The sequence below is a fragment of the Electrophorus electricus genome, chromosome 10 (genome assembly GCF_013358815.1).
Source record: "Electrophorus electricus isolate fEleEle1 chromosome 10, fEleEle1.pri, whole genome shotgun sequence".
Classification (NCBI taxonomy): domain Eukaryota; kingdom Metazoa; phylum Chordata; class Actinopteri; order Gymnotiformes; family Gymnotidae; genus Electrophorus; species Electrophorus electricus.
This window is the reverse complement of record NC_049544.1, coordinates 10,663,496-10,683,105: the sequence shown is the minus strand read 5'-3', so window position 1 is coordinate 10,683,105 and position 19,610 is coordinate 10,663,496. Positions and strand designations below refer to the sequence as shown.

Genomic DNA, 19,610 nt, shown 5'->3' with positions numbered 1-19,610 from the left:
TTGCCACACTGTAGGGATCTACATATTCACATGGGGGTATTGTCACTGACCTTTATGGTTCTCTTATTCTCCTATGCTGTATAGTGTCATGCTCAGCAGATTACATATGGCTTCCTTCCAGACCTCACAAACACTAGCCCTAACGTGGTTAGATTAGGTCTACGTATCAAGGTTGCTTGCAGTCGCAAATCTGGAGTCAAACCTCCTGAATGCAAATCATTTACACTGTTTAAATTAATGACTCAGTGTGACAGTAAATATTTGCTCAGTGTCCACACCAGAAACTTCCTGGTCCCATATAGAATTATACATGGACAGGTTAGCACAAAGACTGAAAAAAACATTGTTGAAAGTATTTCTGAGCACAAAAGCAATGCATTTTATGGTATATTCAGTAAATGGTAAGTGAGTCAGTCACTGAGTAAGTGAGTCAGTCATTTTGATGGTTGTGAAATGTCCTCTCTCATTCATTTCATTAACTTCCTTCTACCCTTTGAAAACTTAAAAATGCAATGTTGTGAAAACAGCAACTTGTCAGTCATTCAATTAAATAGCATTTACAGGATTAATAAAGCTAATAAAAGTTAATAAAGTTAATAAAGTGTGCACAGGAAGATATCTTACAGACTGAAATTGATGAATGTGGAATTTAATGTAATGACTCAATCAAACAAGAATCGCACCCAGAAAGCACACAGATCTTGTATATTAATATATTCACAGTACCTGTGTGTGTTCTGAACATTCTTAGTCGATGCCTAGCTTTTCCCATAGAAGTAATTCAGTGCAACTACTAAGTGTAGGAATTTTCATGTGGCCTTCTTCAATCATCACATGTAATATTAACTTATCATGCTGTGTGTCTTATATAGCACAGTGTCTGACACAGCATAGTTTATCCAATGAGTCTGAAGTGAAAGCAGAAACGTTACAATGGACTGTGTCTTCCAGAGTTTACAGAGTCCTTGGTAATCATATTACAAAAATAAAAGCTTAGCATTTGCCTGTAGTATACTTTAAGGATGTCCTAAAATGCTGGTGTGTATTATAGATTTTACTTTGTTAGTACAGAATATACTTATTACATCTTCAGGTTTTAACTGACAACCATTAAACTTTCACAAATACAATTACAAAATAATTCTGAGCTTCTCCATCCATTGGTTGTCTTCATTGCCTGCTATGAAATATATGTGTATAGTTTGATATGTTGATATAGTCAGTAATCCCCTGGGTCTGATAATTCTAATTATGCTCTGATAAAAACTACCAGTCTGTAGCTCCTTCTAGGGTTTCACTAGCCATCCCAGTCTGTGCTGTCACAGGTTGCTCTGATATGACAAGGTCTAGCCCTGTAAATACCTCTAGAAGGGAACACATCAAGAGCAGCTGGGTGAAGTGTCTCTGGTGTCATGCACCTATGGCCCCTCCACACACAACCAGAATGTTCTGTATTTATTACAAATAAAATGCAAGAAACAGAATTCTATCTGCCTTGTAAATTATCATGGACTGCAATATAAATAAGCACACAAATTAAACTTGATTATTGTGTTACAACCGAATATACTGAATACTTACTGTAAATAAACCATCAGTAATTTAACCATTTAAAACCATGCACTATACATAAACAACTGTCAATTTGGATGCTAACATTTGCACTTATATTGTCTTTGTCAACTGTTGTGATTGATAATAATAATTTTCCTTTATTATGCCAAACATCATGTGCAAATGTCTTTCAGCCATTTGTGGTGCACATTATGCAAGTGTAATTAGTGGAATAGTGAGAGGGTAAGATACATTATAAACAAGTAATAGCAGATTTTGACCATTGACTCAAGTCAGAGCATTGAATAGTATAGCTTTTGTCACATAGTAACGAATGGCGAATGAGATGTAAGAACTGATTACTACCAAAGAAAAATACTATTTCATTATTACTTTTACTTCATTTGTATCTCCATGATTGTGTTTTTGTGCTACCTAAACGTGATTCCATTTAGACCCATGCATATGTGCTGGTGACCCTTTGAAGTAACCATGTGGAGGTCTGTGTCTGCAGTTCAGTGGTTGGGCCTTATGTGGGAAGGCATGTATTACAATATCATTGTTTTGAGGTGAGCAAAGAGGTGCTATAGATCCTGGACTCATGAAGGCAGACTGACTGCAGTAGTCAGAGGATACTGGACAGGAAAGAGCTGGTGTGTGTTGATCAGGTAGAGTATGTGATGTATATTGTTAGAAGGAGATCTGTAAATGTAACATGTCCTGCTCTATTTTCACAGTAATAAAAGCTGCATCTTGTTTGTTATTTCTAAATATGCTCTTCATTTTATGCTTTGAAATTGTAGGTTGTGTCTATATGTCATGCTTTGTTGAACTTAAGCAATAATAATGGATGGATTCCAAGATTTTTGCACAAAAATGAAACTATAATACATTTTACATAGTAGTATGAGAACTCTATGATCAGTATGGTGCTGGTGTAATAACATGTGACATTAACTATATGAGGTACTGACACAATTTATTAACCATCAACATGCTTCAGCTCTAATTCACTTCCAGTTACATTGCACAACAGTAATAGCATGATCATGTTTTAGAACTTTGGAACACTCTGGTTTTCCCTACTCCATAAGAGCCATCTTAAGATGTTTTGTGCAGTGAGAGAGAGAAAAAAGATTTTTCAAAGGGTTCTAACAATATTTCTTCAACATTAAGTAGTTTGCATACATCTTTATATGAATACATACAGAAATCATGTTAGTGAATGGATGTCAAATCAAATTGTAAATTGTAAATCAGATAAAATATAAAGAAAAAAAGGAAAATAATGGGACTTTGTATTGAATTTTATGTAACATTCTGATGTAACAGTTAACAGATGTACAAAGATGCTAAAAAACAAGCCTCAATCGAATAAATAATAACAAAAATAAATGGTGTCAGCTGGAATATACAATGCTACAAACCAAAGAAAATGTCTGGGGAAACAACCCGGAAACTTTTCCTCCTCTTTACAGTGCTTTATCCATGGAAGGGTTATGAAATCACTCTTGCAGTCAACAGAATGTGCTAATGTCTTTAATGATGATGAAACTGTTGCCCTTTCCAGGAGTACTGTGCATCTACTGTAAGAATGTATTACACACTGGTGAAAATGTATCATATTTAAAAATTAGCCAAGTCAGAAACTCAAATTAAAATATGCGGAAAAAAACAAGTTTATCCTTTTTTTTTTTTTTTGGTTTCATGCAGCACACTACAATAAAATAAATTCTGTACCTGTCTCTCATAGGTTATGCATGGTTTATTACTGAGTCTGGCAACTGTGTGCTCAGATCCACTGAGACCTTGACATATTAATTTAGTGTAACAGTAATCATTTGCTCGTACTTTTTAATACTTCTTCAATATTGTAATTTTGTAACTGTGTTCTTATAAAAACAAGAATATAAATATTTGATTACCAATCTTTAAAAAAAAATTTAACTGTTTAATTACAAACAGTTGTTTTCAGATATGAGCCATCAGCCATCAGGCATTTTCTCTGAAACCCACACCAAATGTCAAATTCCTCTTTCTGCACACAGCTTTGCAAAACATAAATAATGCCTAAACTTCTTAAATCCAACAAGTGGGATGCTTTAATGGCCAGTGCAATGAATCAAAGTCTACTGGAACTGATGACTGAGACATCCAAAATGTAATATTATGGCAGAGCTGTTTAGACAACTTAATCAGTATTTTCTTCTTAGCATTGGCCTTTGATCTTTAGCATGGAACATTCACGTTATTAGAATACAATTAAAAAAAACGGACACCCTCAAGATAGTAAAAGTAGTATAGTTGAAAAGTAACCTATTGATTCACACATCTTTCAGATTTTCTTATTCATATACATATTGTGTATTGCACCAATCTACTCCATATCTTACATTTTAAATTTATATTGTTTTCTATTGTTGCTCCCGATTTAACATACAATTCAGCTGAAGATGACAAGATCCAAACTGAAAGACCCACGCGAGCTGTGAACATTATTAGGCTATTTACTTTAACCATTAGACCAAGGCTGGATTTTATTTGTAGATTCGGGAATTCCAGTTGTGGTAGGAACATGCCTTATATTTAACACGTATTCACCATTTATGCGTATAAATCACATTTTAAGTGTAAAGGACAATTAATTAGTCCAAACAACTGTATAAAAGCGAGAAGAATTCGGAGAGGTTCCCAATAGATTTGAAGCGTCTGTTTCTTTAAGGCTTTCAAGGGGCGGGAAAATCTGTCGAAGGCGACGTGTTCGACTGGGGGAATCCAGGGACGAAATCCGACTTTACTCACTTGTAGTATTGCTGCTGTTCCTGTTCGCTGTCACAGCTCGAAGGTGGCGGATGACTTTCACTTCGGTATAGTCTTTGCGTAATTCGACATCACACGCTATACGTGGTTCATGACACAGCAGCGCGATTATTATGTTGCATATGACACTTGAAGCAAGTAGTTAGTGTAGTGGACTTTGTGCAATATACTTTCTTGCGCTTGTTTTAACACAAGTAAGTGGTTCTTCAGTGTTCGTTCCTGTCGTTTCTTTGCTGAAAATAGATAGTCTCGGCTAATAACTTAATTGAACGTGTGGCATTAAACGAAGACTGTTAGTTCTCGAAGAATACGACATTGGGGTCTCTAGTGCACTGAGACAGACAGAATCGGTAAGTGTTTTCTAAAACATCTTTTTAATTTTTGCCACAAACGAGATAACCCATCATTCAAATATTATTACAACAACATCAATCAAATAACTAGCAAGGCATCTTTACAAGGGCAATCTTGGATACAAGGCTGGATCTTAATTATGTGTATCATTTTGCTCCTATCTATAAATCAACTATGATCAATGACATTTGAACGGAAACCATAGATGCGATAATTGATTATTCAAAACTGAGTCACGGATTTAAATACAGGTCATCGTATTATAGGTTTACACACTCATTCAGTAAAATCCTGTTTTGTTGGTTTCTTGACTTCAATTTAAATTCTAACCTTGCTAATGTTTTATCATCTTAAATAGATTTAAACTAGCAACAAATTATGCATTCCCAGTTGGCTGATTGATAACTTTAAGCTATCGACTACAGATCTCAATTTATTTTGATTTGAACCAAATATGAAACGGCAAACACAAACGTTTACAGCAGATTCATATTAACGCTCTTAAAAAGTGCAGCACCTGTGAAGCGCTGTGGGAGGGCGACACAGACTAGTTATTCACTATCACCAGAGATCAGAAATATAGTTACATAAGTCAATACACAGTAAAACATTTTCATGGGTGCTTTGAGGTCTTTGCTAAACTGTTGTGTAATAATCATTTAAAACTAAAACATTTAAAACTAATCAATTAATTAAATTATGTCTTTTTATTTTAAAAGTGAATTTATTATAATAACTAAAATAAAACATTTAAAACACAATTCATCTGTGCAGTATTGATGGAGACATATGCAGTAACCCCTAGGTGCTCAGGCCATGTATCTTAGTTTGCTTTCAGCACAGCATATTTCAAGTTCTGTTGGTTATGTGAGAGCAGGCCACAGCTAAATGCCCTCTCTTTTTAAAGTTAAAGAAAACAACAATGAGCAGTTAGAATAGCTTGCTAAAAATGAGCTTTGAGCATAACACAAAGCCACCAATTCTATAAATATGTTGATTAAAGGACAATCTGTCATGAGCTTAATATCTTTGAAAACATCAGTGAGTTCTGTAAATGCTGTAAATAAATACACTCCTTTCTAGGCTTTTAAGAGGTAACCCCTGTGTGGTCCATCATATGAAATTATAGTCATTTTGGTAAAATGCATGCTTCATAGTGCACTGCACTCCTCCAAGAGTATTAACTGCAATTCATCATGATACTTCATTTTTATTTTGAACACCTAATACCTACCGCCATGCCTAAATGGTTTTCAAGAAAACCCTGGCTGACCTTGCAGATCTTGTAGATAAATTAATGGTCCAACTGTATTTTGTTTAATGGCTTTGAAGTTTTATCTAAAAAGAGGGTTATATAAAGTTTGTCTACATCTGCTTTGTGTTTGAACCAAGAGTTAGCAAAAGTGGCAGTTGTTTTGGCCATTTATAATGGTGCTGTTATCCTCTTTGCTCATGTGGCAACCCAGGCCTTAATGATAGAGGACCTGATTGACTGGTGTGTCTTTAGTGCTTCCATATCGGGTATCTCCCACCATTGTTTGCATCAACTTTCACCCTCTCAGTCGAACAGGTGATGAGGCTTGAGCCACAGATGCCATTTTGGGAGGTGTGTGTTGGTGCATGTGTGCATGCATGTGGGTTTTAGTAAAAGAGTGAAAATGAGTGAGTGAGGGACATGGGTAAGATGGGAGAGAGAAGAAGGGATGAGTTTCTGTTGTTTTTTAGTGCTGTGTGGGAATGGTCAGCACAAGTGAATCATTTCTGGGAATCACTACTGTCTTTTTTAGATGTCAGATCTTTAGATGATAAGATGCTGCAGCATATTTTACACGTTTACACATGCTCTGTATTGATATACTATGAGTTGTTTTGATAGCTTTAAAAAGAATCTCACTAATTCTCCCATACTAGCTTTCGCCTTCTTCAGGAAAATGAGACAGTGATTAACCAACCTCATGTCTACAGATAGTGTACAGGAAGGTGAAAATGGAACAAGGCACTATTGAATTTAAAATTAGTTAATGTGTTCAATTTATTACATTTTAAACTTAAAGCTATTAAAATAATAGTGTATATAGCGTGCTGTTTGTGTGGAACCAATGGCTACAATTCAGTTGAGTAAATTAATTTATATTTCTCTTTTAAGTGCTGGTATTTCCATGTCCATTTATCCCTTTTCTGTGATATCATATATTATTTTTCTAACACATTAGCACATGATGTGTGCTATTGTCGGCTGGTTCTTTACTGCAGTTTTTGGATATTTCCTCCCTGGAATGTAAAACTCACTTGGGAAAATCTCAAAGACAAATTTGCTGAGTTATGTCAACCACCAGGTGAACAACATAAATTCTTTCATGCATTAGTCATTTGTTTGTATTAGTGTTAGTTTCATTTCCTTGTCACAATAACTACAAATGAAAAGTTAAAAGCACCTTGGGTTCATTTCCACATGAAAGTGCAGTGTATCCTACAGGATATTATGGAGGGGTGAGCCAAATGCAACAGCTGTCCAAAATGAAGGAAGCTGGGACTTCATAAATGGCCGGGATACATTTCACTGTGCGCAGAAATAGGAAGGATGCGCTTCAACCGCTATGTGTGGAACAAAGATGGCGTGTTGGCTTTTAGTGAGTGGGCTGCAGTTTCTTCTTGACTAACCTGCACCCAGAACTCCTACCTTCACCTACCTGCATTGAAAAAATATTCTAAGTCTCTGGAGTGCTATGGTCACTCGTGTGCCCCAGCACACCTGTATATGAATGTGACAAATATCTTAGTAGGTTGAAGAATTGTTGATAAAGTTGTCAATTAATCATTTTCTATTTCCGTGCCTGTATAGAAGCAGTACAGATGGATCCATCTGGGAAATATGTTTGGAGAAGTGATGAATGACTCAAACACTGAGAACAGCACAATCCCAGAAAGTCTTAGTGATGGAGAATAAAAGCAAAGTTTTTGTCTTAAATTACATTTTTCTAAACTACTGATTCAGACCCTGACTATTTGAAAAAGGTCTTCGGGGTAAGAGATTTCACCTAGGATCAACTGTACCTGTAGACATATTTATTAGCATAGGAAATGATGAAACTTGAGCTGATTGTAAATCAGCAGATTTATTCAGCAGTTTTAATACACGTGATGCCTAATTTATTTTTTAGCTGTCTGTGATGCACTTATACATGACTTTGAATCAAATTGGACCAAATGGTTTAATGGCTTTTGCTAGCAATATCAGCTAGCGGAGGAGTTCATTATTTGTTGTATTTAATCATAATCACATGACGGTTCTGTGAAAGTTAGTGTTGGATTGTTTGTACTGCTTTTACTTTACTGTGCTTTATAAAATCTTTTTTTTTTTCTTTCTAATAAAGCTGGTACCCTGGAGCACCAGTGTTTCTACCAGTAGATCAAGCACCACCACTAGTGGTCTGGTGGATAATGGTGATAGACATCAATTCCAGAAGCACTTCAGCGCCTTTGCAAATACATGTGGTATATAAGTGTAGCGTCAACAAAGTGCTCTACCCACCACACTGCAGTGTAGATTGCTGCCTGTTTGTGCTGCAAAACCTGCTCTGACCTCTAAGATATGTCCATCCCCCTCCCAACAATGCCCCCGAAACAAATAAACATATGCCTAAACTGTTTTTTAGCACTTTTGCATCTCAAGTCAGATTCATATTTGTATAGGCCTTGAATAGCTATTGCATTTATTGTAAATTCTCTTTTAGATTTGTATGTTTTCAGTTATGAGTGACTGGCAGGGCCACAGTCTCTTCAGGTTGTTTAGCATTGTAAACATTGAGATGGAAAGCAAAATGGGATGTCAACTCTTTGCACCTGAAATGTGCAAGAAATCCTTTCTTGTTATTTTCTGTCCCCCAACATCACGTGTTTCCAACAACAACTGATCCTTTACCTTATCCTCATTTTAGAAAATATTATATTTAAATTCTAACACAACATTTTATTTTCTCCATGCTTATCTCACTAATATTTATTGTTTTCATTATAAATGTGCGTTGTGAACATCCAGTAGCCACCATGTTATTTGTTAATGACATGATGCGATTGTGTTCTCTCAACAGCAGTGATGTCTAAGACAATGAGATCTGCTTCCAGGACCCGCTCCCACTCTGCGTCTAGGTCGAGATCACGCTCTGAGTCACACTCTCGCTCCAGGTCTCGAAGCAGCTCACGGTCACGCTCAAGGAAACACCGCTATGGGTAACTTCCTACTCATTCACATTTAAAAGCCTTTGGTTATGTAGTTTCCTGTGCAGCTGCAACAGACTTTAAAGTTAATGAAAAAGCATTAAGCACAGGTGTTGACACCGATGGACAGTAATTTCAGTTTTAGCTAGATGTAGTCTCAGATTCAGGTTTCATTCCCCAGTTTCAATGAGGCACAATGTGCCTCAGTGGAAAAAGATACATTTACATTAAGGTAAAGGTGTCAAAGGTTTCTCTGTTTACTGTATCAATATGCCTAAAACATGGAAATAAGCACTGGCAAGTATCACTCAGGGCTATAGGATTTGCACAATTGGATCCAATGGTAATAGACAGAGAAAATATCTGCAACCTGTTAAGCTTGTCTGACTAGGTGCACAAGCACAAAGTGGATTCACTTAACTGACAGCACCAAAAGAATAACATTTAAAATTGCCACTGTGTACACAGGACTTTTGTCAGTGCCCTAGATTCTGTGGTAATAAGATCCACAGAGGCAAAAAAAAAACAAACAGTCTAAGAGAACAGAACCCATGATGACCAATTGTAGTGTTTCAGTGTTCACTACTCTCTATCATATACTGACTATTTGAAAGGCCTGACAGACAACCCCAAGAACTATGTGCAAGTTCATATGACATGCTTTTTATATTAGTTTTAATTTTCTGTAGCTTGTCTCAAAGCACCAAGAGGAAGTTCGGAGATCTCATATTTGCAAAGTTTATTTTCAGTCCTCATAAATGACTCATTGTATAGTAAAATCAATGTTCCATTACACACATGTAGTCATTTTATTTAACTGAACACCCCCTTTGCTCAGATGGCTATAGAATATGGCAAATATGGCTCAAGGTTTTAGGTTGTTCAGCAAGATTGATCCTTTCTAGTGTGTGCTTTGATGCATTGGCCTAGGTGATAACACTGTTATACTTCTGTCTTTAAAGCTTCTTTGCGCAGCTGTGCTATTCTGCTTGACAATTATTTTATATTTTAAACAGAACTGTGTTTTCTTCTAAACCATGAAAATATAGTGGGGCAGTTTATATGTCTCTGGCAAACCTTTTATATCCCCTGCTTGCAAGGGAAATCTGGACTTTGATATGGATGTTTGGATGACAAAGCCCAAAACTTGTAATGCCCAGAATGTGGTAGATTTGCATTCTGTGGGAAAGACACATATGTACATCTTTGTGAGTCGATTAATATTGATTTACTTCAACAAATTTTCTATTTGTTGACCTCTTGTGATCCAGCAAATGCCTAAATGTAAAGCTAGTATATTTTGGCCAGCAAACCGAAACAGTAAAAGTGCATTGGTATCCAGAATTATGGACTGATTTCTTAAATTCACTCACAATAATTTTGTGATCAGAAATCTGCAAAACAACTTTTAGAATAAAGCTTTTTAAATTATTACTTCAAGCCAACTTTTCTTGGTAAGGATGCTGTTGTAATAGGCAGTCAAAGAACATGCTCTATGCCTGGCAGTATGAGAGTGGAAATCTTTCCCATATGACCCATGTGACTGCCTCTTTCCATCCATACTCGGCACAAGAGACATAGAGCTCCTCTCACTCTCTGCAATGAATGCAATGCTGCTCTGTGTACTACCACTTCACCCTTTATTCCAATGAAAAAGCTCACTGGGTGAGTATAATAGAGCATTTAAAACATTTTTAAAGTCTTTATAAATGAGGCAGATAGCTGAGGTAAAAGAAACAATACCATAGAAATGTCAGTGTATTTGATTGTATGTCTGTTATTTGTGCTCTGCATTTGTTTGGAGGAACCTAATTTAAGGTGGATTTATAGCAATGACTAAACTTCACTTGAATTTTATTTCATTGTTGTTATAAATTAGTTGAAAAAATTAGGCAAGTGGCACATGAGTTTATAGACCGACTGTAAAAAGGTGGTCAGCAAGCTCAAAAGTTTCCTTGCAAAATATGGGATCCTTTGGAAGCATAAACCTCTATACTTTTTCATTCTTTTTACTTTTACCTTAAACGGATGTTCACTTGAATTTATTTGGTTTTTTTTTTACAAGGGATACAGTTATGATAAAATGATGAGAAATACAGGTCAGATGTTTTGCCTATTTCTGTCTGTGATCTGATTAACTGTAATACATTCTGCATATGGAATGTGTTGGGGCATTTTCTGTTTGGGATTGAAAATGACACACTGTATGTCTGGAATTATCCACTGTTGGAATGAAATTTGTAGTAAAAAAGGTTGCAAAAGTGAAAAAATACTATAGTTCATCTTCCAAGTGCTTGTCATGCAAATTAGTGTTAAAGAAAAAATGTTTGTGTTCGTTTTGGGTTATGCGGTGTTTTATGGCCACCTTGTGGATTGAATAGGCTCTGCAGCAACAGCTCTACTTGGACTCATGCAGTTATTAGTGTAGTGTAGTGATTCTATGCAGACCTAAATTTCATTTTGTATATTACACATCTCACACAAATCTCTTTGTCAGCCAGTTTGTATATTGTTGAATCACGAGTATCAAAACTGACATTAAATCAGGTTTCACTGCCATGAACTACAAAAAACCCTCAAAGGTAGTCAATGCTTGGTTATTTTGGAGTGAAGTTAATGCAGTTTTTCACTGTGGATCTGGTAGTTTGTACTTAAGCTTATAGTTTAATTTTTATTCTAACAGAAAACAAAATCTTCACAGAAAACTGTTTCTGTGAACAAGTTTTAGCTCGTGCCTGAACCTCACAGTGATATGCATAAGTTTGATCATCAGTATGTTTGTACATGTATGGCTATATCATTCCGATTCTCTGTCCTTGCACCACTGTTTTTTGAGCACTGTTTTTTTGTTTTTTTTTTGGGGGGGGGGGGGGGGGGGGGCTTGTGTAAAGGATTTGTTTTGCAGTGATGGAATTGAATTTGAATGTTGTATGTATAAACTTGCATATTATTGGGATCTTTTGCATGAACTAGAATACAGAATGTTATATGTAGATAACAGTTGATTGAGGAAGACTCAGTGTTTCCTGTTGCTCTTTCCAAGCTCCAGGTCCCGCTCTCGGTCAAAGTCCCATTCTCCGCCCCATAACTGGGAGAGGAAACAACCACGGGAATATCAAAACCATCGTGAATTCAGAGGCTACCACAGAGGCTTCCGGAGGCCTTATTACTTCCGGGGCAGAGGACGGGGCTTCTTCCGTGGCCGCTTTCAACGTGGAGGGGGATACAATAACTTCCGATCGAATAATTGGCAGAATTTTCGCCAGCAACCACAGCAAAAACAGCAGCAGCAGCAGCAGTATGCCCACAGCCCCAAGAGAGGGCACTCTCATTCATGCACGCCTAAAAAGCGCTCCCGCAGCCATTCCCGCCGCTCTGACAGGTCTTCTTCACCACATTCACACCACTCCTCTTCCTCCAGCTCTTCCAGACAAAGGTCTGGGTCTGCTCAGCACAGTTGCAAGGCTGCAAGAGAGGGTGTCTGTGCACCTGAGGAAGCACAGAGGAGTGCAGGAGATGAGACACTGTCAGAGCAAGGAAGGGCCTGCGCAGAGGCAGAGGGGAGTACAAAAGGAGGCAGAGCACCTGAAGTCTTTCCACTTCCAGTGAACCACGATAGCAGCTCCAAGATGGCCAGCCCACAGTTTTGCTCTGCTGTCACTGCTGGTCATGCTGATTCAGCTCCTAGTGAAGCACATTCTGTGTCTGTGAGTTCAGGTACAACTAGCAATGGCTCCACCTGCTGGCAGACTGTCACCTCTAAGGCTTCTGCCACCAGCCCATCAAAGAAAAGTCCAACAACAGTTTTCTCTGGCTTTGGACTTTTTTCAGACATTGATCAGCAAGAGGATACGATTGCCATGTCCATGGCATTTAAAAAGTAAGTTATTATCAGGGCAAAAAATAGATATACTTTGTTAGTAATTATGTATAATTTAACTTCTTATACATTTATAAGTGCAAGCAAAAGTCATATAAAGCAGCATTAGTGTCCTTTTTCAGTTAAACTGATATATATATATATATATATATATATATATATATATATATATATATATATATATATATATATATATATATATTCACCATTGGGAAAGATAGATAAACAGGGAATAGGGAAAAATAGTTGCACTAAAATAATAAATGCAATACATGCAGAAAATGTGCTCTACATTTCAATGAGATCTCAAGAATGTAGAACCAGGAGTGCTTCTTGGGGTCTTCACATAAATACTTGTTTTTTTGACTGTATGTAGATATGATTAACTGTCTGTGTCTTGCTTTCACTGATTAGATTCTTGGAGGAGCAGAAGAATAAAAAGCAGGCTTCTGTTAATACTCCCACGCACAAAGTGGCAGACAGTGGAAACGGCTCAGGTGAAAAACGGTCTGAAGCCCTTTTGGATCAGTCGTCTGGGCTCTGTAGGCCTGTAGACCACAACAACAAAAGGGAGAGTCAGAAATACAAACATGTTGACAGAGCCCCATTGCTTTGTGAAGATGCAGAGGAAGAAGAGGATGAGGAGACTGAGCCCCAATTACCCCTGCAGGTTGGTGAGAATGCCACTTCCAAGCGCACAAGCAAACTCCCATTCTTTGCTCGGGAACTGTTTGAGCAGCAGGTCAGCAAGCTGGAGCACATAGATTGGGACGATGAACTTGAGGCCTTTCTGCTAAGCAGGAAGCAGGAGAGAGCTGCAAGCTTTTTGGCTGCGTTATCTAAGAAGGAGAAGCTCTCACGCAAGTTCAGGGAGCTTTCCCCTGAAAGACCATTAAAGGTGAAACGGAAGGAGAAGTCCACACTGAGCCCCTCTCCCACATATGCAGCTCTGCCTCGCAGGAGCTCTGAGAGGCGAGAGCGAGAGATGATCATGAATATGAGGGATGAATCCCCACCACCCAGGCATTCTGGGAAAAGAGAGACAGAGTTCAGTCTCAGAATGGATTCGCTTAGTGACAACCTGGCGAGGTAAATGCTTCTTTACCCTGTTATTACATCTGAAAAATCACAAGTCTCAGGTTAAGCAGTGAAGCATGTGTTATTAAAAACTTCAAAACAGGCTATTAGACAGATAGAAGCATTACAAAGAATATACTTTTGAATTACATGATTCATATAGAAATTGGTGCATTTCTTTAGGTTGCTAATAGCTAATAGTAAATTCAGTGGTGTAGCTGTGAAAAGTTGGATTCAAGAATGGACTCAATGTATGTTGTACCAGAATTTTGCCCCACTCCACAAATATTTCGCAGAACAAAGAATATTTGGTATACTGACTCCAGACAATTTGAGAGGACCTGCGAACTCTTTTAAAACATTTTTTTAATATAATTTTTAAAAATATACTTCTGTTCATTTTTAATATAAATCACTGTATGTCAAATGATCTGTGTTTAGTTTACTTCAGTAGTAAATGTTTATTCAGTTTTAGTTTTTCTTAGACATGACATATTCTTTCAATGGAGTTATCATTACTAATGAAGTGATTATAATTATTCCCCCCCCCCCCCCATCACTTGCTTGGTTATGGTCCTTGTTTTCATTTGTCTGTACAACATGTTCATTCTAATGTACCTTTGGTTGATTTTTGTATTTATGGTAATGTCAGCCAACTATCAGCCACTAACTATTGTTTATTACTATGTCTTGTAGATCCTCTGTTTTGTCTAATGACTGGAGGAATGCTATGGATTTTGTGCACCCTGATAAAAAGGAACAGGAATTCCACTCAGTGTTCCAGCACATTCCATGTAATAAGTTATGCAGAAGCCCCTCAGAGCTATTCGCTCAGCATTTAGTTGCAATTGTTCATCATATCAAAGGTGATTGTCTCTGCTAACACTACATTTACATTCACAGCATTTAGCTTACACTTTTATCGAAAGCAACTTACAATCATGACTGAGTACAGCTTGAGCAATTGAGGGTTAAGGGTATAACTTAGGCAATTGAGAGTTAAGGGCCTTGCTCAGGGGCCCAACAGCAGCAACTTGTCAAGATTACAGTTCAAGTACCACTGAGCTACACTACAATTCTGATTGTTGTTTGAGTCTTTTAAAAGATTTTCTATGTGGTTCAGCAAATAAATAATATCTTAAATTAATAAGTACTTTTAACCTTTAATGCATGATAGAAGATACATACAAGCTTATGACTTCATTTTTAACTAATCTTTTCAAATTGAACCACTGAATTATTGGTCATTTACAGTGCAATGTAATCCAAACAGATCTTCACAGTTTTTAGTTTAGCTAAAATCTGCAGGTCACAGAAATATCCATGGCAGTAATATTTCATGTCTGCTGTGATACTGTCATACTGTGTCACTTATCTCAAAACTTAAGGAATCATCTGTGTTGTGCAAGTGGTATGACTTATCATGCTTATATTCTGTTATATGTTGTTTGAGTTGTGCCTGTGTTCACATTTATATTAAAAAGTTGGCTGCAGTTCGGTCTTTTAGTTTGTACTCTGTAACAAATTAAAATCCTGTATATTGTTTTTGTATTACCCACAGCGCAACATTTCCCTTCCTCTGGAATGACTTTAAATGATCGATTTGCCATGTATCAAAGAATAGCTGCTGAGAAAGAAATTGCAAAGCCAAGGAAGAGTCCAGAGATACACAGGTATAAAAATGTGGTAAACTCTTACATTGTTCATACTTTGGTGTTCTGACAAATGACATTCAGTTCAGACATTACAATAATTTCCAATTAATTTCACTTCAATTTAGAGGATCTGTATTCCCATGGAAGCTCAGCTCCCAAAGAGCCTAGGGACTATAACAAATTCCAAAATATGTTTTTTTCACAGGCGAATTGATGTTTCTCCCAGTGCTTTTAAGCGACACTCTCTCATGTTTGATGAATTGAAAGGCTCCGTGGATAGCAGCTTCAAGGTGACAGAAAATTTTGCAATATGACGTATTTTGGTAAACAATGCTACGAGAGTGAGTGAGCCCAAGCGCCTTTAGCATTGCCTCGCTGTCCTTCTCTAAGCCCGCGCTTTTCTCTCAAAAGAGAAAGACATAAGCTCTCTGCTAAATGAAAGTGAGTTGTGAAAAGAGGCACTTTCAGTTTATTGTGTTGTATATTCCCCCCACAACAATTGATGGTTATGGTTTACTGTGGGTACAAGCCTTCCTAAGGCAGTTGAGTCAAGAAATGAGAGGTCATAAATGGAAATGAGAGGTCATAAATGGAAATGAGAGGTCATAAATGGAAGTGAGAGGTCATAAATGGAAGTGACCAGTTGCTCTCATGTCAGAACCATTCAGTGGACTCTTATCAAACTTCATAGTAAGTATTTTTCTTCAAAGCCTGAAAAGAGCAAACCAAGCCAAAAAACAAAACAAAAACAAAACTCTTAACATACTTTCATGTTCACCAGTGAAAGTATTTATTCTGTGGTAATTTCATCTTTAATGTCCTGTTCTCTACATTCTCTCAATACTGTTTAAGCTGTGGAATGGGAGGTGAATGGAAGACGAAGGGCCTCTGAGGTCTTTAGGGTTTTCTCATATGTAGGCCTACTGCTAAAGCTCTTTGCTGAATGAAAGCTCTCCATTAGCTCTCAATTAGTGGTTTTGGCAGTGGCTTTCACCAAAAGTCGCTTTGTTTGGTCTAGCTGCATGATTCAGTGTTTCATGTGTCTTCTGCCTCGATCCCATCTCATATTATTTTTACAGTAGGTCTCTGGAACACAGCACTAATTTTTAGTATGGCTGCATCATCTTTTTGTCTCCTCAACACAGGTTGATGGTAAACAATTGAAAGGTGATACAGTGGACCTTCGGTTAGATATTGAGCACCGTAAAAAGTACATAAGCAGAGACCCAAATGACAAACAGGAAGGGGATGGAGAATCAGGGGAATCTCCTGGGTCAGACATGGAGATATCCATTGAGAAATCTTTGAAGCACCATAAAAAATCAAAGTAAGTTCTCTGGCATATTTAATGCTATATAAAACCATATAGCACACCTCTCTGAGGGAAAAATTACCTGGTAAGTGCCACAAATGATCAGCTACCTCACAGTGTAGACACATACATGTTTTAAATAAGGCTTTAGAGTAGAGCACACTGTGACATTAGAGTGAGACTGAAAAAATCAACTCATTATTATTATTATTATTATTATTATTATTATTATTAGTAGTAGTAGTAGTAGTAGTAGTAGTAGTAGTAGAATTAGTAGTAGTAATATTATTACATCACGTGGCTTCAATAAAATGGGAATGTGTAGACGTGAATTAGCAATGCTTTTGATACAAATTGTAATACTCAAGTAATATGTAGATATCCAGTGCTAAACTCTGAGAAGTCATCACACTTCAGAAAAGTGGAATGCTTCCAAGTCCAGTTTTGTACACTTTTATAATGTTGCCATTATAATATGCTGAAATGACTGTTTCAAGTAAGTTTTCCTGTTTGATCCTCCAGAAAAAGCAAGAAAAAACAAGAACGCTCTCACTCTTCATCCTCCGTGTCCGCTCTTTCTCATGAGGAGGAGGCTGAATCCACAGAGGAGACCTTCAGCAAGGCCCAGCTGCAGCTCCGAGAATGCTCCGGGCCCATGGAGAGGGGGCAGGCATGTGGAGCAGCTATTAGTCTACTCTAGCACTTTATTTTTCTCCAAAGGCACATTGCTATGCATTTATGTAATTTGTCAAGACAAGCACAATGATCTATCTTGTGATTATGGACTCTTTCTTTTGCAGCAGCAGTTCAGAACACAAGCTAGAGGCTGGAACAAAGTTAATTCCTTTGGAAACAATAGTAATAGCAATATCAAGACTTATGTGACAGTGCATCCAAAGAATGAGGACTGGGATCAAGAGCACATGCCTAAAATCAGAAAATACTGCCTGGTAGGTTATCATCCCTTAAATAACTTCTGTGAATTAGTGAATCACTTACGTTTGCCCATGATGGTTCTGGTTAATGCTATGGGGAGAGTGTTATTTCTGCTGGGTCTATGTGTTAAACCTTAGAAGTTTCTTACCTCCTCACAATTTTAAAAAACTCTTTAAACATTACTCTATGACATTTGGACTGTGCAAACTTTGCAGTTGGTTTCTCTTCAAATACAGCAACTTACTATATGTCTTAATATTTGTTTCGTTCTTTGATAAAAGATCACTTTAGATGTTTCCTTGGATTGACCTGATTTATGCTTAGAGTGTGGTTTTATACTGTCACCTTTTATACTTTTGTGGTTGTAGCAAGTGGGAAAGGATGGAGAGGGGGAGAGAAAGTGGGCGGCGGCTGGGGGGCGTGGCCAGCCAAGTGTCCCTCGTGTGAAGGGCCGTTTTATCCTGCGGCGACCCACCAGTACCTGCACTACAAACAGCTCCAGCTCTGACTGGAGCCATGGCAAGTTCCAGGCCAGCAGTGAGGATGGTGAGCGGCCAGGCAACAGCACAGAGCAGGACCACAAAAAATAAACCAATGCCTGAGCTCCAGCTAGCAGGGGAAAGAAGGATTAAGCACTAGCCATTCCCCACACTTTTACACTGGCTGGACAGGACCAGGGATTCGTCGTACATCAATGTCTGCAGTTCACTTGTTACCATCAAGAGTGTGAAACATTTATTCAGTAGGAGACCATTAGAATCCAAGCCCTTCCTTTTACTAGGGGTATTCTGTAATGCATTTTGTAAAATTACTTTAGCATTAATGTGTTTTTTTTTCCATTAAGATGTTATCTATGTGTTTGTAATAGATTCTTAGGTGCACTCTTTTACTATGCAGTGGAAAGTGGTTGATTTTTTCCCTTTTTATATGCACAGATATTTACAAATGATCACATTTAAAGGGAAATATGGGATACAGTTGGTGCCTTAAGAGATGGATATGCTGAGCTGATTTTGCTAAAAAGCAATTAGATTTTGAATTTAATGGAAAGCTTAGTATGTCACATAAGTACAAAGATGAACATGGTCTGTCTCTGTCAGAGATTAACATGAATCTACTGTAGCAATAAAAATAAAGTGAGTAAATTATGAGAAAATTAGGAGCAAGATACAAGTTATCACTGTGTCTGTGGTGGATTATACCCACTGCATTACATTTCTTACACATATTGCTTTTCTGACATCATAAATCTGAAACTTCGACTCACCATGTCTGTTAAGTGTGTCCAGGTCCTTGTATGTCTGAGCAGAGAATATATCTTATTAATTTCTCAGTTGTTGGCAAATTGTTTATCCAATAAATATCTTCAGTACTTTCTCATGTCCACCTTTCGGTTATTATGTACAATTGCATATTCACTAGAGGTGTCCAGTTTTACAAGTTTGTAAATTTGCACCCAGGTGTTAATGTAATTTTTCTAAGATGATATACAGATGGCCAAGTTTCATGAGTGAATGGGAATTACTTTTGTGAATGACGTCTCATCATGGGCCCAAACTACTGCAGGTGACGCCCTTCTGACTGACATTGTATTTAAGAAAAATGATCTGCTATGCCTACTGTAGACCCACCCAGCTAACAGCTACAATTCCTGCCTTCTATATTTATTTCACAGCTGAATTAATAAAAGAATTTAGTGGGACAAGGATGTGTCAACACCCCAATAAGGATTCTCTGCAATTAGCAGGCCAGTGTTTGGTACTGCAACCACAAAGAACTTCAAACAATAACAGGAACATTATAT

General features: G+C 37.4%; 1 protein-coding gene across 6 annotated transcripts; it reads left to right on the top strand.

Annotated features, from left to right (window-relative positions):
- Positions 1 to 4,358: 4,358 nt before the first annotated feature.
- On the top strand, positions 4,359 to 19,183 carry thrap3a (thyroid hormone receptor associated protein 3a). 6 transcript variants are annotated; one of them, XM_027001578.2, is made up of 12 exons: positions 4,359 to 4,421; positions 4,618 to 4,724; positions 8,820 to 8,958; positions 11,990 to 12,826; positions 13,241 to 13,915; positions 14,600 to 14,769; positions 15,465 to 15,576; positions 15,764 to 15,848; positions 16,704 to 16,885; positions 17,393 to 17,540; positions 17,671 to 17,820; positions 18,175 to 19,183. In XM_027001578.2, exons 3-12 carry the CDS (start codon positions 8,825 to 8,827, stop codon positions 18,394 to 18,396), a joined length of 2,715 nt encoding a protein of 904 aa, XP_026857379.2. In that variant the 5' UTR covers positions 4,359 to 4,421; positions 4,618 to 4,724; positions 8,820 to 8,824; the 3' UTR covers positions 18,397 to 19,183. The 6 variants fall into 6 exon arrangements, with proteins under 6 accessions (XP_026857379.2, XP_026857378.2, XP_026857381.2 ...); XM_027001577.2 differs by having other exon boundaries at positions 4,369 to 4,724; positions 8,823 to 8,958; XM_027001580.2 differs by having other exon boundaries at positions 4,369 to 4,724; positions 17,674 to 17,820.
- Positions 19,184 to 19,610: the final 427 nt, after the last annotated feature.